The 27,449-nt window shown below is 42.0% G+C and overlaps 1 protein-coding gene across 8 annotated transcripts in view; it reads right to left on the reverse strand.

Moving 5' to 3' along the window:
• Window positions 1–8,960: 8,960 nt before the first annotated feature.
• Window positions 8,961–27,449, reverse strand: part of emid1 (EMI domain containing 1) — a 113,427-nt gene continuing 94,938 nt past the window's right edge. For 3 of the 8 annotated variants that reach the window (XM_048244061.1, XM_048244057.1, XM_048244065.1), the window contains 2 exons: window positions 15,872–15,962; window positions 8,961–9,617 (listed from right to left, as the gene is read on the reverse strand). In XM_048244061.1, coding sequence (XP_048100018.1) covers window positions 9,481–9,617; window positions 15,872–15,962 — 228 coding nt within the window. In that variant the 3' untranslated portion in view covers window positions 8,961–9,480. Of the gene's footprint in view, window positions 9,618–12,927; window positions 13,019–15,871; window positions 15,963–16,142; window positions 16,228–27,449 lie in introns of all 8 variants that reach the window. The other 5 variants (XM_048244060.1, XM_048244059.1, XM_048244062.1 and 2 more) reach the window with 4 other exon arrangements.

Genomic DNA, 27,449 nt, shown 5'->3' on the forward strand with positions numbered 1-27,449 from the left:
ATTCAATCCTCCTGCTGGGTCTCATCATGGTGGAGTGTGGGAGCGGCTGATAAGGTCTGTGAGGAAAGCCTTGAGCTCCGTCTTGCGAACACAGAGCCTTGATGAAGAGGGCCTCCACACAGTCTTTTGTGAGGTCGAAGCCATCATTAACAGTCGCCCCATTACTAAGGCATCAACTGATTTGAATGACCTGGAAGCATTAACGCCCAACCATCTCTTGCTGCTCAAATGCAAACCATCATTACCACCAGGGGTATTCCAGAAGGAAGACGTGTACGCCCGTCGACGTTGGAGACAGGTTCAGTACATGTCCGACCTGTTCTGGAGGCGATGGTTGAAAGAATATTTACCTCTACTTCAGGAGCGACAGAAATGGCAGGCCATCAAACGGAACTTCATCCCTGGAGACCTAGTTGTCATTGTGGATGACACTGCTCCACGCAATTCATGGCTCACTGGAAGAGTTGTGGAAGCAGATCCAGACAGAAACGGATATGTCCGCAGAGTTTGTGTCAAAACAAAAACTGGATTCTTGGAGAGACCCATCACTAAATTATGTCTTCTTCAGGAAGCAGAAGATTAATGAGCTGTATGCATGACTAATAAAGGGAGTAACATAACTGAAAAAAAATGCATTAAAAGATTATTCTCAGGAGTTCTAGATCCAATAATAGTAACTATTAGTGTTGTCTCCTACATATTTGGTTGTTTGTAATTATGGCCTGAAGCATAATTAGGGGCCGGAATGTAGGAGCCATAAATGTTTTCTTTATATTTTGCTTTATGGGTATTGGTTTACTTTGATTTGTGTTTTTGTTTATTGGTTATTATGGGACATGGGTGTGGCGCTGGGCGTGTGTGGTGCGCAATTGAAGTCTTAATTAGTCCTACCTGACACCTGCGCTTGAGTTCAGTTTGGCGTGGGGTGAGCACGGGGGAAGGCTATTCTTTTGTGTACCGCACTTCGCACATCGCATGGACTCATTGAAAGGCCTTGTATCTGAACGTTTTGCTCTGCCTTGCATACGAAAGACTATTGGAGTCTAAAAGGACTATTGGAGTCTGGATTGAGATGGAGAGCAATAAACTGAAGAAATGGGAGCAAGTGTGTGGACATTGGATTATTTAGTGCGTGTAAGACAAATTGATTTCCCCCTGCTTAGCCCACCGCGGCTTCTGAACAAGTTAGTTAGTTGGATCTGGTAGCTGCAATAATAACCTTAAAATCAATTCTATAGGAAATAGGGAGCCAGTGCAGTTCAGCCAACACAGGGGTGATGTGTTCTCTCTTCTTAGTCTTAATTAAAAGTCTAGCCGCAGAGTTCTGTATGAGTGCCAGTTTCTTTAGATGTTTTTTGGGAAGACCAGTGAATAGTGCATTGCAGTAGTCAATGTGATAGTGATAAAGGCGTGAATTAGTTTTTCTGCATCTTGTTGAGTTAAAAAGGGCCGCACTTTGGCAATGTTTCTCAAGTGGAAATAGGCTGTCTGAGTAACTTTACTGATATGGGGTTTAAAACTTAACTCTGCATCTAAGATGACACCGAGGCTTGTTACTTTTGGTTTGACCTGGTGCGCCAAGTTCCCCAGATTACTAAGAATAATATCTCGCTTTAGTTTTGGTCCAACCAGAAGTACCTCTGTTTTGTCATCATTTAGTTTCAAAAAATGTTTGCTCATCCACTGATTAATGGAGGTTAGGCATGCAGTGAGGGAGCAAAGGCCATCTGGGTTAGTTGGCTCCACAGAAATATACAATTGGGTATCATCTGCGTAGCTGTGGAAGTTTACATTATGCTGACGTTTCCCAATGGAAGCATATATAGAGAAAATAGCAGGGGACCAAGGCAGCTCCCCTGGGCCACACCAAAAGGCAAGTCATGTTTTTCAGATACATAATCTCCTAGACTGATATAAAAATCTCTGCCAGTAATGTAGGTTTGAAACCAGTTTAGAGCATTATCAGAGAGACCCACCCACTTAGCAAGGCGGTGAATTAGGATGCTATGATCAATGGTGTCAAATGCCGCACTCAAATCCAGAAGAATAAGGATTGAGACTTTGTTTGAGTCAGTAGCCAGTCTGAGATCATTGACTTTTTACTAGAGCCGTTTCTGTGCTGTGATTTGATCTAAAACCTGATTGGAATTTTTCAAGGATACTGTTTTCGTTGAGGAAGGTATTTAACTGATTACAGACAACTTTTTCAAGTACTTTGCTCAAAAACGATAGATTTGATATAGGCCTGTAGTTGCTCAGATTGGTATGGTCAAGATTTGACTTTTTAAGTAAAGGTTTCACAACAGCGGTTTTAAAAGCAGTTGGAAATATACCTGTTTCTAATGAGGTATTTATTACCTTGAGAAAAAGGGAGCTAAGCTATCATATACTTTTTTTATGAATCTAGTAGGGATTGGATCTAAAACACATGTTGAGGAGCCGGTTTGAGTTATAATTTTACCAAGCTCAGATTGAGTAATAGTGCTAAAGGACCTTAATTTTGGGGGGCTGTTTTTGGGTGTACTATCAAACATATTACTTGTGTTACCAATAGCCTCCCTTATAGAAATGACTTTGTTTTTGAAGTCTGCAAATTCTTCGCATCTTAGAGAGGATGCCTGACTGAGTGTATCAAAAGGTGTTTGATGCAATAGCCCATCAATGGTAGAGAACAACACCCTAGAGTTTCCACTGTTTTCAGCAATTATCTTAGAGAAGTGGTTCCTCCTCTCATTCCGAATAGCTCTATTATAATTTGCTATTTTTTCTTTTAGAATGGCACGGTGAACCTGTAACTTAGTTTTTCTCCATGTTCTCTCAGCTTTTCTACATGATCCTTTTAGATCATGGATATTTTCGTTCATCTAAGGTGTCAGTTTGCTACAGGGCCTTTTTTTAGTCTTTAAGGGTGCCACTCTGTCAAGCAGAGCGCCTAACTCCCGATTGAGAGCCTCTACCATTTGATCAATGGGATGATGTAAAATATCTAAATTTATGCAAACATTAGGCTGTGGACATTAGTAAAACAGTAGTAAAGCAGTAGTGGGCAGTCAGTACTCAAACATGGAGAGGGTGGAGAGGCAGACAGACTAAGCAGAGAAGTCTATCTCTCCTCTTCCCTTTAGTGAAGCATTAAACAGTTCAATGGCCCTGGGGACAAATGACTTCCTCAGCCTTTCAGTTGTGCATGGCAGTGAGCGAAGTCTCCAGCTGATCAAGCTCTTTTGCTTTTTAATAGTGCTGTAGAGTGGATGACATTCATTGTCCAAGATGTTGATCAGTTTGTTCAGGGACCTTTTGTCAGATATTGAAGTGATGCACTCCAGTTCATCTCCCACTACAGAGCCAGCCTTCCTTACCAACCTGTCAAGTCGCCCAGCATCCTTCTTCTTTGTGCTTCCTCCCCAGCATACCACTGCATAGAAGAGGATGCTGGCCACAACAGACTGGTAGAACATCCTGAGGAGCTTGCTGCACACATTGAAGGACCGCAGCCTCCTCAGGAAGTACAGCCTGCTCTGTCCTTTCTTGTAGAGTGCATCAGTGTTGGCTGACCAGTCCAGTTTATTGTCCAGGTGGAGACACTAGTAGACACTAGTAGCCTAATGCATACGGATTGATGCAGTATCTTTGCAACATTTTTAAATTAATGTCACCATATGCCTATGCCTACGTTTGCAAAGAGGAGAACATTTTAATTTGATTTACAATGAAACATTTAATTTACATGTTGACAATGAGTAGTTTTGTTGTTGGTTGCGTTATTGCATCCTTAGTTATGCCTACAATGCAAAACTGTTCCCTCATGATTGGAAGCTCCTGTAGCCGCATTTCAAAACATCGCGACACGAAATGCCACAAAAAGCTGTTTGTGAATAGGTCTTAGGGATTTAGGAGTCCTCTCGACTTCTTTTAAGCTGTCCCAGACTTAGGTGCTACTTTTAGGTCTAAAATGCTTCGTGAATTACTTTTAGTGAAAAAAATTAGGAGTCCTAAAGTTAGGAGTGACACGTCCATTATTTTTAAGAGTTGCTCCTAAATTTGGCAGTTAGGAGCTACTTTTAGCCTTAAAATTCTTTGTGAATACGGCCCCTGTTTTCTTATTTTATATTCTGTTAATACACTGCATATATCTATTTTATTCTTACTACTATTATAATGTTACTGCTACTACATTGCACATATCTGTACATGTTATTCATACTTTGTTAATATTACATAGCCATATTATGCTCTTATAAGGTAACTGCTAATACACTGCTATGCTTTGTATATCACATTGCACTTTTCTGCTTTTTTTAAAGCACTTCTGGTTAGACGCAAACTTTTGTCTTTGTACTTGTACTCAGCACAATGGCAAAGTTGAATCTAATCTAAGGGTAATTTCACTTAACATTTTTCAGACACAGGCCTGTGTACCCCTAAATATGTCATAATATTCCAACATTATATGTTATTATTAACACTTTTAATGCTGCGCTGTTTTTGGAAGCTTTGGCCCAAAGTGGCAGCAATCTAGATCATTGTTGACGATTTTTGTAGAGCCACAGCATATTCTATGCTATAGCTATGGACACATACTATGGCTTGTTTGAAAGGTAAGACTTTAATCTCTCAGAGGCAGCTACTGGAATCCATGCATTTCCACGGAACTATTTTTGGAATCTGATCCCTTATCATACCTGTTCATTCGTACTCGTCGCTCGACTTATCGTGACTAAATTTAAGATGGCGGTGAACAGTAAACTTCCTGAAGGTACTGTCTGTATAAATCATCTTGTAAATAAACTACCAGTGCTTTTTCAAAATTCTCAATGTCTCGTTTTAAATGTCAGGGTCCTCGGAAATCTACCAATAAAGTGCGGAGCTACTTTGAGCCTCGCAAAAGGTGTAGAACAGTGATTTATTTGCATGGCTAGGCCGATGCCCGAGGCACCCCTATTGAAAACCTGTTGGTAGCATCGGCTAACTAGCGCCAGATTTCAGAGTGCAGGGGGCAAGCCGAGATGAGCTTTGAGACAAGAGTTCACACTCGGTAGGTCAATATCACACCGAACTTCTCCTTGGGGCAGCCGTGGCCTACTGGTTAGCACTTCGGACTTGTAACCGGAGGGTTGCCGGTTATATACTATATACTTATACTATATACTTATACTTTAACAAGCATATTTTACCAGGTGGTGCTATATACTAGCCTGGCCACGCCTACCTTCTTCTCAGGGAGATACTAGTCTGGAACACCATAGTTCAGTTTCCGTCAAACAAAAAAAAATGTCAGGCCAATTAATAACGACAGGGGATGACAAAATCAAAATTGACTGTGGTAAATGGTAGAAGCAATGCCTGCAAAACTGCAAACATGTTGGAACAATGTAGAAATGTATTTACACCAAAAGTAAGCTCACATACATTGTTTCCTGACTGCCTATTCTGTTTATAGTTTGTAAAGTTTAGGTGACTCTGATTAATGTGATTGATCAATGATTTCAAAGTTAATAATATTTCTACGCCCATCACCATGCTAGCATTGTAAAGGGTCCAATCATGAGTGACCCAGATTATTCACTCATGAATGAGTTTGGCTTACCAGGCAAGCTATATACCCCTCAAAAGATTAGAATAAACAGTCATGTTTTCATATCATAAGACCCTTACGTTGGTGCCACCTTATCTCTGTCCCTTTTAGTCATTTGTTCATATTTGGAGGGATTTCCCTTCTTTATTCCGCACATACACTGCCCTGTCTGCTTTGACCATGGGGTTTTGTCATGGAATTCACAGGTAATTTTGGTTTGGATTGATCCCTGAGTTGAACCTGACACTTTCAGGGTTTTTAGTCAATGTAATGGCTCACTTAATGAAACTGATTTGATTCTATTTACCACCTTCTTACCACAGAGGGAGAAACACAGTTGATGGAAATTACAATTGTGATTACAAATGCAATTAAAATAGCATAATTATGCATCTGTGAAAACATGCACAGTGATGGCCTACCCAATTTTTTCCAAAAAAAGTGTTTGAGACAAACAGTGTCAGCATTTTACCATTTTAGAAGTAACATATTAATTATCCGTGTCTTTAGACAAAGAAACACTAAAATGTCCACTCCAACCCAAATGTTTGACAGTCCATTAGACACAGTTCAATCAAGATACATTTTTTTTTTACAGTTGTCTAACAACATAAGAAGCTTTCAAATGAGAGACAAGTAATCATTTAAAAATAGTATGGCTATTCAGCGCAAAACGGAGCCCTAGAGGGGTCATCACAAAATGTTTTGCATGTTGAGAGAATGTGCGCTCGTTTTACTAAATTGTGCTCTTGTTTAACTAAATTGTGCCCTCGTTTAACTATATTGTGCACTCATTTTACTAAATCGTACGCTCGTTTTACTAAATTGTGCGCTCGGTTTACTAAATCGTGTGCACAATTTACTATATTGTGCTCTCGTTTTACTATAGTGTGAGCTCATTTTACTAAATTGAGCTCTCATTTTAAGCATAGTAAAACGAGGGCACAATTTATTAAACGAGTGCACTATTTACTAAAACGAGGGCACGATTTATTAAAACGAGAGCACAATTTGTGAACATGGTTAGAACATTGTGTGCACGATCTACTTAAACGTGGCCACAATTTGTAAAACGTGCACTCAATATTGTCTTGACACATGTAAACATGAGCACGTTATAGTATATTCAAGATCTCGATCTACTAAAACGCACCCACGAATAATTAAAACGTGGGCTCGAAGAAATTAAATTGTGTGCACAAAAACATAGTGTGGTGTCAAGGGGTATCCCCGGAATGACGCCGGAGGTGTGTCGCTTGTAGTGACGTAGAGGGAATCTCATTGATTGCAGTGCACCTGGTTATAGCCCTGTTAGGTAGGCTGTAGGTGGGAGAGCAGATGATTGCGTGTGTTTGCACAGGCCCCTTGCCAACATCGTCCAGCTGAATGTTTGGCGAAGTTTTGAGTGTTTGTTGAGGTCCAAGTGTATGCAGAGCTGTGGTGTTTATCGCGAACGGTGTGAGCTGGGCTACATAGCCTGAGAAGCTGAGCATCGTGAACGACACTGTTTATGTCTCCGCTTCATAGTCCGTTATCAAAGCTTACCTCGTTGTGTGCATCATTGGTGTGCGCGTGGGTTATATGGCGAGGCCCATCGGGCGCTAGAGGGAACCTTATTGTATTGGGTGGGTATTAGGCGATACTACTAATACGCAGTAGCCTATTTGTACCAACAGTAGGTCTACGTGTTGTAATTGTTTGGGAGCTTGTTGCTGTGATGTGCTTCGATTGACTTCTAGACCTCACAGTTAAGTCAACAATCCAGGAGATAGTAGAAACCGGTCATTAGGCTACAACAGAGCCCGCGAGTAGCCTTTGTAGTAGAATTTCCCCATTATGGGTCTCCATAGCTGGCGGTCACAGTGCCCCTGCTACAAAGAGTAGAAGTCCGCTATAAAACATGACCACCTAAAGTCTTTAATTAGCTGCTTACGGTTATCATCACATTACCAATATGAACTGTTACAGACAGCTGTAGGCCTAGTCCATGTCAAGGTAACACGAAGTTGCCACAGCACAGCGAGCGGTGAGAAACTCGCGGCATATTTAGGAATTTATTTATTTATTGAATAAGTTTCTTGTGTAAAAGGTAACATGCTAATTTGCCGTTCCTGTATTAGAAAAACATTGTGATACTTTTACTGATTGATTTAGGCTACTTAACATAAATGCAGCTGCTCACCTGACTATTTATGCCATAATGAGACAGTATTTAAATTCAGTGTTTAAGCACTAGCCAGCAGTGGCAGCTTTCGCTTAATCGATTTTGTGTGTGTGTTCACTATCTTATGATGACTAATCAATTGCATGTTTATAATAGCAATATTAGCTGGATCTGGGGGTGCATAACCCTAGGTGTCATGACCCCCGTATCCCCTGTGCACATTACCCGCCTGTGTAAAATCCAAAAAATTAAATTTTTTAGATGGTTTAATTTTTAAAGTATTTTTTGGCCTTTTTATGCCTTTAATGAGATAGGACAGTAGAGAATGACAGGAAGCGAGTGGGAGAGAGAGTCTGGGTGGGATCCGGAAAGGACCACGAGGCGGGAATCGAACCCGGTCGCCGGCGTACGGTGCAGGTGCCCCAGCCAGTCGCGCCACGGCTGGGGCCATTTTTGACCCTTTTGAAACAATGCGCACACCCTGATTGTGAAATTACCCCTAATCTAATAATGAGTGTAGCTGCAGTGCAGTAATGAACAGGGTCCAAGTAGTTTGGCTGAAGTGGCTCCTTGAGAAAGTTATTGTCAAGTTCAACAGATGAGTAAATACAGTAGCAGTAGGATAAAGAAAAAAACTGTTGTTGGCGGTGTGTGCCACATGCTTACTGTCCTGCACTATTCACCTCTAGTTTCTTACTGTCCTGCACTATTAACCTCTAGTTTCTTACTGTCCTACCCCACTTCCCCATGGCACTTACCTACATGTACTGTATGTAATAATTTGTTACTTTATCGGTACAGACATTATAATATTATTGGGAAATGCACTTTATTACATTATCAGGAATTACATTACATGTTTTTTTGGAGTTATGAGGGGATTTTTTTATTACATTATTGGGAGTTATTACATTATCAGGTTCTAGGGACCTGATGTTAGTTCATGTCATTTTGAATGCATAAAACTGACAATGAGAGGTGTCAAAATATGCTAAACTAATGTCAATACATGTACTGCCTTAACATTATGGACAGGAAACAAGTTAGACATTCCTTTAATAATACTGCAGGAGTACATGTAGAGAGAAGAAATTAACTGAAAGAGAGTAGAAATTCACTGAAAAGCATTCAAGTAACATATGCTTTCTATGCATTATTTTATGCAAATGTGAACAAAACAGAGTGACACACTAAATAGAAGCATTTACCCAAGCTATATGCTTCATTTTGGAATGAGAATTTATTTATTACAGGGCCCCTACATGTGTTCATGATTCTACAAATGGATTAAACAAATATTACAACATTTTAAATACATTGGTCTTAGTGTCATACAGGAAGGACATTACACAATTATGGTTTGAGTAATGCAACAAACAACTGGTTACTTGCAGACCATGCATATATACTTTAAGCATGTACATGTTTCCAGTTTGCTTTTCTTTGTTTTCTAGAATGTTGTATATCTACAGGCAACTTCACTTTTCAGGAATGCATTTCTGGTTAGAATACATGTACAATGAACAGATGGAGAATGTGCAAGAGATTTCCAGGGAGGCAGTCCCCACAACATCCACCCATCTTCCCTGAGGTTTTCACCCATATTTACTAAATCATATGTCCTGGGGAGGACATCATGGATAACTACAAAATCAGTGAAATGAAAGGATATTAGAGTGGTGTTGCCTCTGAGAGACATCTGAGAAGATCAATATCTTCATAACTTTTTTTGTCAAAAGGATCATTTCCCATGAAAATTTTGATTTGCTGTCTGAAGAGATAGGACATGAGGTGGCAAAGGGCGTGTCCTTCTCTTGTTCCGGGAGAATTCAGTTGATGTGGTGCTAAAGGGTCCATCTCCTGATCCAATATCTGGCTCTGTTGGAAGACAGATTATTGTTTCCTGTAGATCAGTTATATCTCTCAAAAGGGAATAAACAAATATTTAATAAGCAAGATTATTTTTTCTACATTAAATACAAAAGTATTGCAGGTCTCTGCAAAACAGAAGTACTATGTTCTTCAAAATGGAAATATTCCATCTAAAAATAAGTGTAGGGAGCCCACTCCCCACCCCCCAATACACACACACCATGCAGCATACCCCAAACTCACACCCGATACCCGCCCCCCAGGGGAGCCAGGAGGCAGGATCAGCTAGCAAATTAAAATGTGACGTGCAACAAGAGGCGTGTAGAGTTATAGTCGTAGGCCTTATGCGTGGGCCTTCAGATGCAGCAGGTGTGTGATTTCCAAAACCATGGCGGGAGAACCGACTAAACTTTGGTTACTGTAGCTGCTGCACACATTTTTAGTACCCTACAAATGCAAGTGAAGTTGCTTTGCTTTCCTGTTACTTAGAATGTTAGATTCTTACGATCAATGTCTTCAGACAATAAAAAGTAATTTGGAAGAGAAATTGAAAGGAAGAGTTGCCCCCTGCGTTGCAAGGAAGGAAGAGTTGCACCCTCCCCATTTTTAAATCTAGACTTAAAACATACCTCTTTAGTGCCTCCCATAGTTAGGTATGGTGCAGTGTGGAACTTCAACCACCTCAGGTTTTTTTGGAATGGACCACATTGCTGTCTCTTTGTGTGACTGGCACCCCAGTCATGCGTGCGACGGTGGTCGCTGACCATACCTGCACTGGTGTTGACTACCCTTCACCATGCCTAAGTTATGCTGCTATAGCATAGTGTTGTCATGGACTTTTCATGTGTCACGCCGTACAACCCCTCCTCTCCCCTCTCCCTCCCTCCCCCTCAACTCTCACTCTGCCTATTATCACTATGGTATAACCAGAGTCGATTCTAGAGTCTGGGGGGGCCCCAAACAAAAATTCCAAGGGGGCCCTACCGAAAAGTGCCATCATCATTATATCACCATTAGGTTATTATGTTAAATAATAAAAATACAAAAAGCGTATTAAAAAAATTCTTATATTTTGACATGTATCTCACCACTGCAAGCTGGCAGCTCGACTTGACTTGCATGTGTGTAGAGCAGACTGTCCTGAATCTGGCAATATTATTGCCATGGTGGAGGGATTCTCTGGGGCTGAGCAATTTACAGACATATGTGGCGTGCACCTTACAGAAATGAATGGCATTTTTTTAATTTAGTGATGAAAAAAATGACCTTTCTGCGCTCCATATCTGTGACTTGACCCGAGTTTGCGTGTTATCCTGTGTGTGCCTATGATGTATGCACTCATAATGATTCTCTACAACAGCTTTTTACTGCATTGCCATGAACAAAGTAGAGGCAAAAAGGGGTTTCTTTGTTGAACAAATTGGGATGCAATGTGAGACTTGAATTGAATGCCATGCAGGAATTTGCTAGGATATCAAAATCGGATTATGAACATGCTTTGCCATAGAGAAACACACAGATAGTGTTGGATTATAAACATGCTTTGCCACAAAAACAGACAAAAACGTGGGGTAAGTCCAGCTATGAAGTTATTATTTTGCTGTCACTTCGTCTGTTTTATAACCCAGAAGGATGTAGCCTACTTGGTATCGAATGATAGCTCTGTGTCTCCTCTTTCATCTGACATGCGTGGCATATCTATCCGATCACGGGTTTCAAACAAGAGTAATGGGTGTGCAGCGTTGGTTTGTGTACATGACGTTATTATTTTGTAGTCACTTCGTCTGTTTTTATAAGGCAGAAGGACCATGGTACCAATGGATAGCCCTGTGTCTCCTCTTTCATCTGATATGCTTGCCATATCTATGCGATCACAGGTTCGCGGGGAATTCAAACGAGAGTAATGGGTGCGCAGGTGAACGCCGAGAAGTAAAGACTGTAAGATGCAATTTGATTTAATTTCATACCATTTGTTTCATACTTGATCGTACAGGCAAGTAGTCTCGTTGGAAAGCCCCACTTCTGCTCTGTCACGCAATAGAGGTTTCACCTTGCTGCGATGAACAGTTTCGAGCAATGTAACAACTGCTTACTGCTTCGCGATTAACATGTTATGGCTGAGCCCTAATACAAACATAACGTTAACCATCTCCTTGCTTAACTAGTTGTAACTGTCGCTACAGTAGCTAGCTGAAGTTTACTGTCGTACGCCTATTAGATGTAGCAAACCATGTTCAATCTTTCTGCCAATTAACATTAGCCTAGCCTACTATAACTTCATTGAGTAGGCTAAATGCCAAACTCCGATGTTCAGTCATCACTGCAGTGCACCCTCGATTGACGTTTACCACAGTAGCCCAAATATGTGCGGATTCCTTGAACTCTTTTGAACACAGATCCGCTGTTGATAAGGCATAGGGCCTACACATGTACAGATGTACAGCACGCAAAATATATAATTCAATCTCTATGGACGAAATTCTCGCTTGACCCACCGGCAAACGCGCTGAGACCAGGTCGGGGGCCCCCTAGCGGCTCGGGGCTCCAAGCAGTTGCCTGCCTCGCCTGTTGACAAGGTGCGCCTCTGGGTATAACACTATATAGTACCAATCAGACTCGGAATTTCACCATTTTATGGGCAAGGCCATGAAATTTTGGCCTTGGCCGTGGCCACTGTGAATTTACTACCCTGGTACCAATCACATACTTATTGATATTAACCATTTTGATTTATAGTAATACTAACCTAGCCTGGTCCTTACCGCCTGTGACTACGTTTCTCTTAGTCATACAGTCTGGCACAATGTAATAATAATCTGTCTCCGTAATGTGCGGGTGCTTATTTTGAGGTTTAAAATCATTGGAGTTCCCTTAACCAATCAGCAACGTTTGGTAATGACGTATGCTGTGCGCCGGAGTTCAGGCTCTTACGCTTCCCACTTCTGCTCTCAGTAGTAAACAGACCGCTGGCTAGTTTGTAGGCTACCTTACCGCCAGGGCAGTCTCTTCATAGTGGATATATCTCTGTTGCACCAGCCACAGACCAAGAGTTGTATACCAAAAGCGTCACGTCACCAAGATTATATCAGCTCGTCACACGCCAGTTTTCCTCTTATCTCTTCTCGCCGGTTATCAGACAATTGTTCTACGCAGCCCGGTGACTTTGTCGGAGCTACGGAGTTTACTTCGTCCCCCACGGGCTGTTCAGACTACACTCTCGGATAAGTTGGATTGTACTGACGACCTACGTGTTATTTAACCTGGAGCTTGCTCGGTTAAAGTAACAGTTGTTCTGCATAAAACAACGCAGCCTCACCTTGAGCCGCGCTCGGTGACTGGCTAACGTTACTGTCCACAAGCATGGTAGCCTCGCCTTGAGCCCAGCTCGGCCACAGGCTAGCCTCAGTCTGTCAAACACAAACACAGAGCGGTTTACCTTGAGCCCAGCTCGGTAACCGCTAGTCCCAGTCAAGCACAATCACAGCAGCCTTGCCTTGAGCCCCGCTCGGTAACCGGCTAGCTCACGTCAAGACACACCGCCTCGCCTTGAGCCCCGCTCGGTAGGCTAGCTAGTAGCTAACATTCCATTCCTTAAGTAGGCCTAACATTGCCGCATTGATTTTGTAAAGGTAATTTGAGAGTAGGGGGGAGAATAACGAGCAGCAAACGTTTATTTGAAAACATGGTAAGTACTGATGCATGTATTACACTTGTGCGTTTAGGTTTAGTTATCGCCATCAAATCAAACTTTTCCCAAAGCTAGTTGGAAGGAGAGTTATACGACTTCCTTGCCATTTATACAATTGACAAGACAAGCCTCTTATTCCTGCTTTAATTGTGTGATGCCCTCGAGAGTTGAGACAACTTCGCGGATAGCTTCTAGCGTCTCTTCCTCTGTTGTCATTGTTGCCATGCTGTTGAACAACAAGCTTTGCTGGACTATAAGCAACTCGGCAGGCAAGTTTCACGTCATCACTCAACTGTTCGCTGAATGGCTCGGCTACACACAAGCCGTATAATCTGGGTTGGGCCAGACTACGTGCGAGACCTAAATCAAATTTAGGGCAGAAGTACGTAGGATGGTAACGACTAGGCTAATACTAACCCACTCTATATCTCTCTCTCTCTTCCCCATTACAAGTCATCAGCCATCCTTGTGTTTGGCCCTCATCTCACCTGAAGTCCCATCCCTACGACTGCCCTATCATCGCCTATTGCTGTCCCCCTGCCCGGATTCCTGGCCCACGCAGCCTAGCGATCAGGCCCTTGAGTCGTGGATCTGCTCGAGGTTTCTTCCTACATGTATCTCCAATTCTAGGGAGTTTTTCCTTGCCCCTGTTACTCATGGGCCTTCTCTGATTGTTTAACACTCTATAAAGCGCCATGAGACATGTACAATGTTTTGGCGCTCTATAAGTGATATTAAATTAAATTAAATTAAATTAAAATTAAATTAAAATTGTAAAAAGGCCATTATGAAAATATTGTACAAACCATATCCACCAACACGAGACGAATGGCTGAAAATAGTGAGTGAAATACAGTATATAATGGAATGTTTGACTCATAAAATAAGAGAGGAACAATGTGTTAAACAAATGGGGAAAGTGGACCATACTTACATGTTAACGACAGGATGAGGACTGAAGTACAGATATGCAGTGTTGTGCCTGAACGATAGTTCATGAACGATAGTCCATGAACTCGTTCATATTTTGGGCAACCGTGAACTGAACATACTGTATTACTGCCTGATGAACGTTACTGTGAACTCGTTCATTCTGGTGTTTGTGAACGGCACGCTCTCTCAGTTTAACTTCGTTCAATAAGATGCCAGATTTCTATAGAGCCTTCCATGCCAAAACCCGGCTAAAACACACCGTAAACAGGCCTTAATATGTAGCATAAAAAAACACCCAATCTGGCAACACCAGCCACCACTGTCGCATCGCCACATGAGTCATCAAAACAAAAAGCAGCATGTAGGCGACAAAGCAGCAAGGAGACATCATATGATCATTTAAACGAGTTTTATGTCAAGGTCGGTGAGGATGGGGAAAATGTTATATTTCTGTGCAAAATTTGCCCGCCGGCTTTCAAAAAGAAAATCCAGTCACATCCACAGCAAACCTGAAACGGCACATTGAACTGAAGCGCTAGGCTGGGTGAACCCAGCCTGATCTGCCGGCAATTTCTTTTTGCTTAAAAGATTGGGCTTGGTCTGGTGAAAGCCAGACTAAAACTCGGCTAGCCTTTCAAGGGATGTGCAAGCAAATAAAAAAAATCAACACAGTCAAGACAGATCCTTGACCCAAATTCCACAGTAGCGCCGTTGTCATCTCCCAGCCGCAGTCGGAGACCTGCAGCCTTTGAGTAAAGTGGAAAGCCGAACTTTCATAAACTTAATTAAAATAAAATAATTACTGTCTGTGGTTCTATATGAATTATGAACTATGAACTGAACTAGTTAATTTCAAAATTTGTGAACTGAACTTTGAATTAGTTCATGTAGAAAAGGAACTTTCCCAACACTGCTGATATGTCACAGGAACAAATTGTTGTTAAGGCAATCAATATTGTTCATGGGTTGATCATTTTGTTTGTTTTGTTTTCTAATTGTTTTTGTATATATGTGATAAAATTATAACGTTTTTTAAAAATATATAATATTGCATTTGATTTTAATAATATCCATAGGAATACATTGTTGTGGTAAAGAATACATGAAACTTCTTCAAAGTTTGTTATGAGAGTTCAGCCAATTGCTGTCATTTTTGCTACTCATTTAGGTCACCATAGATACCTTTTGACATTCAAATATTAGTTATAAAATGCAGTCAGTGTTTAAACGGTTGTGCATTTCATATTAAATTATTAAATTATGCAAATGTTATGTAAATTCAGACAAATGAATGCAAATAGTTTATGTTCCATATTATACATACATGTCACCAAGAAGAAAAAATAATGTTTATCGTCACAAATTGTCAATTGTTCTCTTTGGTCAAACTGTGCTTAGACAATTGATTTACATCAGCCCCTGTTCACTTTGCAGGGGAATGTTTTGTAGTGTACAGCATGCTCCTCCAGTTTTAAACAGGATCTTCATCTTCATTTTTCTGCACACTATTAAATGCTGGTGCTAATATTTGTATAATATACAGACTAACAAGTGTATATGTAAATATTGTAAATGTTGACTAATCCTTGCAAATAGAGCAGGATCGTCAGTGTATGTTATGAAATTGGAAGAACATTACCTGGCCAGATGATTGCCTCCAGCAGTTGCACCCTGCGAGCGAGAAGCTCAAGGTCTGCTTGCAGCTCACGGTACATCTGCAAACTAATGTCCTATCGGAAATAGCAGTAACAACAGACTGATGCGAGATTACGAAGTGGAGCGCCTACTTCAAGTCCTCAATTCATCCTTGTATTCAAGGAGAAAAGAGGGAGGTGATAGACAGACATCCCTAACCACTGACCTGTGGTTTCCCTGCCTGTATCTGACCCTGCCTCAGGCCACCTACTCACCATGGATACCAATCATAGTTTCGAGGATTAAAACCCTCTCGGCTAAGATCTTCAGTGCTTCACGGATTTGGTGAATTCCATCCCCCTGTGAACATAGATACAGCTGTATTGGGTATTGAGCAAAAGCCAATCAAAGCCATTGCGAAGATGCATGTTTCCATTCACCATATTGCCTTAAGGGATCAATCTATTAGCAGTTAGAAGTGTTAATGCATTTCCAAAAACTCTTCTAATGATTTATTACAGTTTTTTCTGGCCATGCGACAAGATCATGCAAAAATCTACATGCATTTCATAAGCCATCTCTAAGATATAATTGGAAACATAACTCTGACAGGTCCATGTTATGCATTGTAAAAAATGAGGAATTTATTTGGCCTGAGGAGCATTGTATTCTTATCTTGTAATTATGACTTCTCTTTCTCATAATCATGACTTACAGTACTAAGAATTTAATAAGTGCTACCACCCCTTTGCTGCGAAGATCCTGACTGCACCACCACAAAAGGCAAACTTTCCTAAAAGGACCATTTGGATTTTTCATGGGTTTTTCAGGTTCATAATGATGCCACACATTTATACCCAGAAGGATAAACAACTTGATTGATTGAGGGATGGCTAATCGTAGCTGTTAAAAGCCAACTAGCAAAGCACAACAAACACGCTTTACAGAGTGTTAAAACATTCAGAGAGAGCTTATGAGTAACAGGGGCGAGGAAAAACTCCCTAGGATTGGAGATACATATAGGAAGAAACCTCAAGCAGATCCACGACTCAAGGGCCTTACCCATCTGCCTAGGGTCAATTACAGGGCAGTAAGGTCTGTATATGGTAAATGAAAGGTTAGTTAGGTATAGAGAATAGAACATGGTGTTTAAAGCCACCTGAGGTACATGTTGAGGTATACAAAGAGGTAGGATGGTTACATATCCAGTATGATAATGCATGAATCCTATTTAGTAGTGATGCACCGATATATCGGCAGGCTATCGGTATCGGCTGATATGGGCCTTTTTTGCTGCCATCGGCCATCTGCGAAACGGCCGATATTAGTGGCCGATATTTTCAAAATGTGGCCCCAACTAAATCACTGATAAACGTCACCAAAGCGCCTAAGACTGTTTATTCTAACTTTCCATAGGGAGTTGCAGAGGGATATGCAAGATTAAAGTTATTTTCTTCTCTCTCCAGGGCCTAAATTTCACTGCAGGATTGTAGGCATTGTGCATAATTTGTTCAAGTCACGCAACTCTAGCCATCATAATGCAAGAAATTCCCGCATACACTTTACAGCCTGTCTGATAGTGTTAATCTAATCATGAAGTGGCGTGAATGTGGGGCTATTGACCTGATGGATCAACTAGGCCTACCAAGTTAAATTGAGCATAGCCTTACGCAGAAGCAGACAAACACACACACACACACACACACACACACACACACACAGAACCACTTTGCGCTTACGCAAATAGACCACTTTGTGCTTACGCAAATAGGCTACGCAACCATGACAAACTTTTACATCTGGAGAGAGCTCCTTGCTAACTATCCTGCTAGCTCAGGTCACGTCTGTCAGTAGTGCTCACTAAAATCATTAATAAACATTGCAAGACACTTATCTGATCCCAGAAAATGTTTCTTCAACTTGTTCGTTTATTGGTTTTACATTTATTTATTTTAACATTTATTTTATCTAATGACGTAGAAAACATAATTTTTCTACATAACCTTATTCACTATGCGCAACTTTTATTCACTAGCCTAAAACTGTGAAACTGAAGGCTAATTACTCACATATTTCTTAAAGTGACAGTCACTCAATTACACCTACACATCACCAATGTGCATTCAATTAGACCTATACACCACATTAAAGATGTTTAAAAGTATTCAAATGAAATATGTTTAGCTACTAGTAATTATGCAAATTATAAAATGCTATACATTATCAAAATATCAAAAAATATTGGTATCGGTATCGTTATTGGCCAAAGTGAAATTTTAAATATCGTATTGCCATCGCCCCAGATTTTCAATATCGGTATCATTACTATTTAAACGCCGTAAACATTTATACTCGCGCGTGGTGGTTGCGACACTAGTTGCAATATTCTCCTGAACAGAGGTGTCGCTGTTGTGAAAAGATTAACGCTAACTACGTTACACAGCAGAAGAAGCTGCAGTAAGAAACACTAGTAGCTAGCTTCTATGATGGTGCTTCAGACTTTGGTTGCTACTATTCACAACTTTCACCATCATTATCATCTAGTTTCCAAGGTGTGCGCACAGGTAGATAGATAGATAGATGGATATATAGATAGATACTTTAGTCATCCCGAGGGAAATTTTAGGCCATCCTTAAAAATATTTTCGTTTGCCGTAACCCGACCGACCCTGTCAATTTAGAACCGACCCAAATATTTTTTTTTTTCCCCTTTTAGTCCGACCGACTTGCCGGTTGTAAACTTGCGTTAATACCGACCGATTGTTTTTTTACTCTAAACAACCAATACAAATGCAATAAAATAATATTTCTTTTAGTAGGCCCAAGTATTGTGAATATAAATTGCCTACATGCAAACGTGGCTCACTTAAATAAAACCCTGTGGCGTCATCTCTACACCATTGGTTTTACGCATGTCACACTATGGCCTACGCTTCGTTTCATTCACACAAACTGATAATGCTTTTACTTGGCACGAAGTTCTGGAAGAACTGTGGCCAGATCTTTTCTCATCCCTTCTCCCCCCTAGTCTAACGGTGACTGTGTCGGAGTATAGAAATTGGTTGGTCTATTTAACATTTCTCAAAATATGGGTCCGCAACATGGAGACTGCTGGTCCGTGGAGTCGTGGAGTGAAATTTGGCCCGGTGCTTCATTTGATAATTTGCTGCGCAGTTGATCAAGAAACCGCGGATCGACGAAAAAATAAAACAAACGTTTCTGCTATCGATGTCATTAAACATGGAGCCCTACAATTAAGTGGTGGTATGAGCATTCATTCATTGCGCGTCTGCGCGAGAGAAACTGAAACTAATCGATAACGTTGGTATCAAAGCTCCGCTTCAACCTGTTGGAAGGCTATTTATTTATTTATTTATTTATTTATTTAACGAAACTTAATAGAACAACGTTGTTTTTTGGAACTTCCTTAGAAACAGAGCAGAGACTGTATAATACACTGTATAGCATTGAGTATTGTATAGTCAAATTTCAATATAACGTGGCCAAGAGCTATTGGAGCCTTCTTTCTGGGTACATGTAGATGAGCCCTATGACCCCAAAGTCTGCCATGACCGGGCCTCAGGTCAAAGAAGTTTGAGAAAGGCTGGTCTATATAACCTGCATCAGAATGAGGTTTGCAATGGTGCGCCTGAAGGTACGGGTTGAAGACCCAGTCAGTTACGTCACGATATGCACATTTGTGTAAATTCATTCCTATGTAATCACCATGACCAAAATTGTACTTTTTTTTTACTTTGAATCTTGGAAAAAAAAAAAAAAAAAATATTGACCTACCTACCGACCCATTTTTTTTTTTTTTTGCCTGTTACTGCAAACAAAAATATTTTTAAGGATGGCCTTAATAATTTAAACAGTTTAGTTAGCTGGCTAGCTAGCTAGCAGCTGGCTGAGTTTGTGTAATTTCCTGAAGTGGAAAGAGATTTTGTTCAGGCCTTAACTCATTGAATGCCAAGCTGTTTTCGGAAGCTTTGTCCTAGAGTGCCAGCAATCTAGACCATTGTTGATTATTTTTGTACAGCCACAGCATATTCTGTGTTATAGCTATGAACACATACAATGGCTCGTTTAAAAGGTGAGACTTTAAGCTCTCAGTGGGTGCAAACCGTGTATTTCTACACGCCTCTGTTACTGAGAAATCCCAAGCTAAACAGTGGCTAGTTTTCATCGAAATAGCTGTTTTTTTTTCTAGAAATGGAGATATAACTGTCAGGGTTATGCAGGAGGACCCAAATGCAAGACTCCACCAGGCAGAATTACGGACACAAACAATTTAATTCTTAACACAAACATTCAAAGACTTACTTACATACATTCAAACAGGACTTGGGCTAGACAAGGTGAAACAGAGAGACGATCCGACAAGGAACAGAGAAACAGGAGGGTAGAAATACACAGAGCAATTAACAGAGAGACAGAGGACTGGACGAAACCAACGAGACAATAACAGGGAACAGGTGAGGAGGCAAAAATGGAGGGAAAACAAACAAGATAGGAAGCACAGACCAAATAAGGAGATGGGGCGGAGACAAAGACAGATGACAGGCAGGTAACACAAAGCACATGGGGAACATGTGGGGAACAACAAAAACAAACACAGGACAATACACAAAATGGCCACCAGGGTGGCACAAACTCCAACAGTCCGGGCCAGATCCTGACAATAACGTCTTTCATGAAATATAAAGTGTTGCCTGTAAATTTTCCGGGAAGTGATCAGCGAGACCTGGCGTGACTGCCACCTAGTGATAGACCCACGAAAATGGCCTGGTTTTGAGCTGCCGTGCATGCGTCACTGATTCGACCCAAAGTGGCAACCGAGTTATGATAAAATGTCCAGATTGTGCGTTTTCATGAGTTTCACGATCGTCATATATTTCATTTCCATTCATCACAGAGTTCCCAAAATCACATATAAGGTGTGTTAGAGTGTCTAGTTTCGTAATTTAAAAAAAAGCTAAAAACATAATATTACGTTTTTGGCACTCAACGCATGGGAAGGAAAAAGTAATATTATGTTTTTGGCACTCAATGAGTTAATAGATATCCTTTGTTTGAAAATAAATCGTTTCTATTCTTTCCTCTTAATTCCATGTGTTGCAAGTCTGAAAAAAATGAGTGGTGCGCTACCTCGCACTACCTGGCTAAAATCCTGGTGCGCCAGCAAGATCTACGTCATTTTGACGTCACGTTGTCGCGCTACCGGTCGGGTGCGTCAAGTATGTAGAATGCTTTAGTGTCAGAAACTCTGCCTATCTTTCTCATATGCAATTGTGTGTCAACTGTGGGACGAGGTCCTCAGGGCCAGATATACGTACATTTGCGAACGTAGCGTTATCAGCGTCATGGACAAACCGCAGATTGCGAACACTGTCAGACCCAAGTTTCCGTCGTATTTATCAAACGTTCAATCCATGGAGTAAACTGCGCTTTTCTCTGCCCATAAACGTAATTTACGAACGTCCACAACTGAACGGCAGAGCCTACATACAAATGAACCTTTAAAAATTGAATGAAGTTAACTGATGACAACATTAAAAAGACTCAAGCGTTTAGCGATCATGAAATAATACCATACATGATAAGATGTCAACAAACAGGGAGATAATGAAGATCAGCAGTTCTACTCAAACTACTTGTGCACGTAGGCTATGGAAGATTGGTCAAATCTAGCAAGTAGGAAAGTTTAAGTGAATGACGTGAAAGTGAAAGTAAGACATTCGAAAGGCCAATGAACGTTAAGGTTAGTACTATTGATCATACTACTTACAAAGTAGAGGTCTAGAGGCCCACCCGCTCCCGCAATATTCTGTCCCGCTCCCGCATTAATGTGTCATTTTTAGTCCCGCTCCCGCCCGCATCTATAACATGATGTCCCGCTCCCGCCCGCTAAAGCCCGCATGCAGATAAATGGCTGTACATAGTAGTTGTGCTTTCCCCACATGAGCTCAAACAGGTATGGTGCAGGGAAGCATGCCCAAGGAATTGGGGACTATGCGGAGAAGTCCATCTCTCCTCTTCCCTCAAGTGAAGCATTGAAAAGTTAAATGGCCCTGGGGACAAATGACTTCCTCAGTCTGTCTGTTGTGCAAGGCAGTGAGCGAAGTCTCCAGCTGATTAGGCTCTTCTGCTTTACAATAGTGCTGTGGAGTGGATGACACTCATTGTCCAAGATGTTACATTACATTACATTACATTAGGCTGACGCTTTTTTAGCCAAAGCGACTTACAACATGGTAAACAGTTTAAGTTTTAGAGCAATTCTCAACAATTTTAGGACAATTTAAAAACATTAGAGTGCAGTAAGAATAAGTGCATCAGTGAGTGCTGTTTTTAACAGTTACTTGTCAGTTTAAGACGGCTGGTGAGTGCTAGGATCAGTAAGACTTGTTGTAAGTGTTGCTATGAGAGGAGATGTTCTCCTAAAGAGCTGGGTCTTCAGGAGTTTTTGAAAATGGAGAAGGATGTCCCTGCCCTTGTAGGAACTGGCAGTGTGTTCCACCAACGAGGAACAACAGATGAGAAAAGTTTGGATTGGCTTGAGCGCATTGGTGGTAGAGCTAGACGCCATTCGCCTGAGGAGCGAGCGGTCTGGAGGTAGTGTACGCCTGTATGAGGGCATTCATGTAGGTGGGAGCAGAACCGAGACTACTTTGTAGGCAAGCATTAGAGCCTTGAATTTGATGCGGGCCGCCATAGGTAGCCAGTGTAGCTGGATGAGCAGCGGGTAACATGTGCCCTTTGGGTTGGTTGTAGACCAGGCGCGCCCGCTTCTGGATCATCTGAAGTGGTTTCACTGCGCGCAGGCTGGGAGACCTGTCAGGAGAGGGCATTGCAGTAGTCGAGTCGTGAGATGACTATTGCCTGAACCAGAAGTTGGGTAGCATCTTGAGTCAAGTAAGTCCTGATTTTCCGTGTGATGTTGTAGAGTGCTAAACGGCATGACCGGGCTTAATTGAGGCAACATGATCTGAGAAGTTTAGTTGGTTGTCGAGAACAACTCCTAGATTTTTTGCAGTCCTGGTAGGTGAAACAGACAGGGAGTCAAATTTGATGTTGATGTTGTGATGTATGGTAGGTTTAGCTGGGAGGACCAGCAGTTCAGTCTTTGAGAGGTTCAGCTGGAGGTGGTGTGCCTTCATCCATGTAGCTATGTCTGAGAGGCAATCCGAGATCCGTGCTGAAACCAAGGGGTCATCAGGTGGAAAGGACAGATAGAGCTGTGTGTCGCCTGCATAGCAGTGGTATGAGAAGCCATGCTAACGGATAATCTGTCCCAAGGAGGTGGTGTAAATAGCAAAGAGAAGGGGGCCCAGCACTGAGCCCTGGGGACCACTGTGGTGAGATGGTGAGGTGCAGATAGCTGACCAAGCCATGATACGCTAAACGAAAGCCCTGTGAGGTAGGATTCAAACCAGGAGAGAGCAGAACCGGAGATTCCCATGTTAGCGAGTATAGAGAGAAGGATGCGGTGATTAACCGTGTCAAAAGCAGCCGATAAGTCAAGCAGAATGAGTACTGATGACCGAGTGGTCGCCCTGGCTTCTTTTAAGGCTTCTGTTACAGACTACAGAGCCGTTTCGGTAGAGTGGCCGCTTTTGAACCCAGACTGATTTGGATCCAGAAGGTTGATCTGTGAAAGGAAGTCAGAGACCTGTTTGGAGACTGCTCGTTCAATGCCTTTGGATAGGAAAGGCAGGAGTGAGACAGGGCGGTAGTTCTCGACTTGAGCAGGGTTGAGAGAAGCTTTCTTAAGTAACGGTGTTACCCGGGCCATTTTGAACGCTGTTGGAAATGTGCCGGAGGTTAGCGAGGCATTGATCACATGTGTGATAGCTGGAGCGATGGTCGGGCTGATGGACTGAAGTAGGCTCGTAGGTATAGGGTCCAGCGAGCATGTGGTAGGACGGCTGCATGTCAGGAGTCTAGATACTTCACTCTCGGAGAGAGGCGTGAATGCTGAAAAAGATGTTCCAGCAGTCCCTAGAGGTTGTAGGAGTGCGGTATCTGAGTCCGATGCGTTGAGTGGGCACTGGGCATGTAGAGAATTAACTGCTGATTGCCGCCACTTTGTTTGTAAAAAATGAGGCGAGGGTATCTGCAGTAAGGCTGGATGGAGGAGGAGGCAGCTGAGGGTTGAGTAGCGATTTGAAGGTTGAGAGAAGTTTTCGAGTGTCTGTAGCGCTGTTGATTTTGTCATTGTAGAAAGCCGTCTTAGCAGCAGTGATGCTGGCTGAGAAGGAGGTCAGGAGTGTTTTTGAGGTCATCAGTTAGTTTGGTTTTGTGCCATTTCCTCTCCGCGGCTCTGAGTTTGGTGCGCTGCGATCGGAGGGTATCATTTAGCCATGGATGAGAGTGTTTGGATCGAGCTGGCCTTATGGTAAGAGGGCACAGCTCGTCTAGACACGAGGTCAGTGTGGAGCAGAGCGAGTCTGTTGCCTCATTAACCTCCAGAGAGGAGAAGGTGTTGAGTGGAGGTAAATGTTGATCAGTTTGTCAGGGTCCTTTTGTCAGATAGTGAAGTGATACACTCCAGTTCATCTCCCACTACAGAGCCAGCTTTCCTTACCAGCCTGTCAAGTCACCTCGCATCCTTCTTCTTTGTGCTTCCTCCCCAGCATACCACTGCATAGAAGAGGACGCTGGCAACAACAGCCTGGTAGAACATCCTGAGGAGCTTGCTGCACACATTGAAGGACCACAGCCTCCTCAGGAAGTACAGCCTGCTCTGCCCTTTCTTGTAGAGTGCGTCAGTGTTGACTGACCAGTCCAGTTTATTGTCCAGGTGGAGACCCAGATACTTGTAGGTGCTTACCACCTCCACATTGACCCCATCAATGGAGACTGGTAGCAGAGTGGGCTTAGACCTGCGGAAATCCACCACCATCTCCTTGATCTTTGAAGTGTTGAGTTGAAGGTGATTGAGTTTGCACCATTGCACAAAGTCCTCCACCAGGCTCCTGTACTCATCCTCTTGCTCGTCCCTGATACACCCCGCAATTGCAGTATCATCAGAAAACTTCTGCATGTGGCATGACTCGGTGTTGTAGCAGAAGTCAGAACAGGACTGGAGAGAGCACAGTTCCCTGTGGCGCTCCGGTGCTGAGAGACAGTTCTTCAGAGAGACAGTTCTTCAGTCTGACAAACTGTGGTCGCTCGGTCAGGTAATCTGTAATCCAGGTTACCAGGTGAGCGTCCACACTGATGTCTGTTCAAAGGATATTTTCCCAACTATTAATAGCTCAGACTATTTAAAATGAATTATGGTGCAGCCTCCACATTACTCCAATTCTTAAGTCCTTGCACTGGCTTCCAGTAAGTCACAGAATTGACTTTAAAGCTCTATTGCTTGTTTATAAATCAGTAAATGGAGCAGGACCTAAATACCTGTCAGACATGCTTCAGCAGTACACACCTTTGCGTCCTCTCAGGTCCCAGGTGAAAAACCTGCTAGTAAAACCTACTGTTAGAACTAAACATGGTGAAGCAGCTTTTAGCTGCTATGCGGCTCAGCTGTGGAATCAACTTTCGGATGACATCAAAAAGGCCCCAACTGTCGCCAGTTTTAAATCTAGACTTAAGACCAAACTGTTCTCAGTGTAGGATCTGCTAACTGTGCCGCGTTACAAATTCTGAATCTGCCTTGATAATTATTATGACCGCCGCGCAGCGAAGCGGCGGTCATATAGGTTTAGTCAGATTTTTTTTCTTTTTCGCATGCCCAAATTTCCGTCAATGATTCCCGGGACACTGAAAGACCGGGGTACACGAAACTTGGTGGGCATGTAACCCCACGTGGATAGCATGGAACCATTGTTTTTCGTTTTGATCTGTAGCCCCCCCGCTGGACTGGACCCCCCGAAAGGAGGGTAGGGCAGACACAGTTTTCTGTGAATATCTCAAAACCGTAGGGTTTAGGAGGCCTTTTTTTTGTATGTTGATCTCAAGGGGCCATGTCAACCCATTCCATAACCACTAATTTCATGTATAGCGCCACCTAGTGTAACACAAAAAAGTAAAAATGAGGTGTTGTAATTGAAGGTATCTGTGACCTAACATAGTCAAAACTGCACGAAATTGGAAGTGTAGGATCATTATGACACCCTCTGTATGCACACCAAGTTTTGTGGAATTCCGTTCATGGGGGGCCACACAATAAATTAATTTATGTTACTATACACCAACTGGCCTGTAGGTGGCCGGAGACAGTTTTCTGTGAATATCTCGAGAACCGTAGGGTCTAGGAGGTCCACCTTTTTTATGTATGATGGTCTTAAGGGGACATGTCAACCCATCCCATTACCACTTATTTCATGTATAGCGCCACCTAGTTAAAAATTAAAAAGCAAAAAATTAGGTGTTTTCATCACAATATCTCTGGCTGACAAGGTCAAAACTGCACGAAATTAAAAGTGTAGGATCATTATGACACCCTCCGAATGCATGCCAAGTTTTGTGTACTTTCGTTCATGGGGGCCTTACAATAAAATAATTTGTGTGTACATTTAGTGACGTACACCAACAAGGATTCCCGGGACACTGAAAGACCGGGGTACACAAAACTTGGTGGGCATGTACCCCCACATGGATAGCATGGAACCGTCATTTTTCGTTTTGATCTGTAGCCCCCCCGCTGGACTGGACCCCCGAAAGGGAGGTAGGGCAGACACAGTTCTCTGTGAATATCTTGAGAACTGTAGGTCCTAGGATGACCATTTTTTTCTGTATGTTTGCCTCCAGGGGTCATGTTAACCCATTTCATGTGCACACATGTGCACAAACAGATACCCACACACACACACATACATTCACAGTAATCATACGTATGACACATACTCACACAGTAGACATATGTACGCTTGCATGCACAGGCACATACGCAGGCACACACACAAGCGCACACACACACACACACCCACACACATAACATTAACATAACACAAACAATCAAGAATTTCTCAGAATTATGAACAGGCAAGATGGAGGTGGGGTTGTATAAAATTAATTTTACATTTGAAATCTATGAACTAATCATGTTTTGGTACTTGTTGTCTAGCAGATACCAGTGAGAATTGAGTGTGGATAATGCAATTTAGTGAGACAGTTAGAATCATATAGGCCTTTCAGCGTGATTTCTTTTTGTGGAAAAAATGTGCTGGACTGGGCGGCGGTCATATTTTTTTGCTTACTAATTATCCTTTATTTTTAAATTATTTTACCTTGTGTTGTGTTTTATTATGATCTTTACCTTTTAACTATTCCTTGACTATATTGCCTTTCTATGCTTTTTATTTGTTATTATTGTTTGGTTTTGTTTATGTAAAGCACATTGAATGACCTCTGTGTATGAAATGCGCTATATAAATAAACTTGACTTGACTTGACTTGACTCTGAAAAATTATTCTTGCGAGTAGCATATTTTAACGTGCGTTTTTTGATTGTCATTACGCGATCACGTTAATTTTGAGAGCACTGATATACAGTAGCCTATAATGTTTACATTTGCAGGTCATTTGCGTTCCATCGGTCATATGCGCCCTTCACTTGTACTGGGTTGATGCCA

Source organism: Alosa alosa, chromosome 5 (assembly GCF_017589495.1).
Source record: "Alosa alosa isolate M-15738 ecotype Scorff River chromosome 5, AALO_Geno_1.1, whole genome shotgun sequence".
NCBI lineage: Eukaryota > Metazoa > Chordata > Actinopteri > Clupeiformes > Clupeidae > Alosa > Alosa alosa.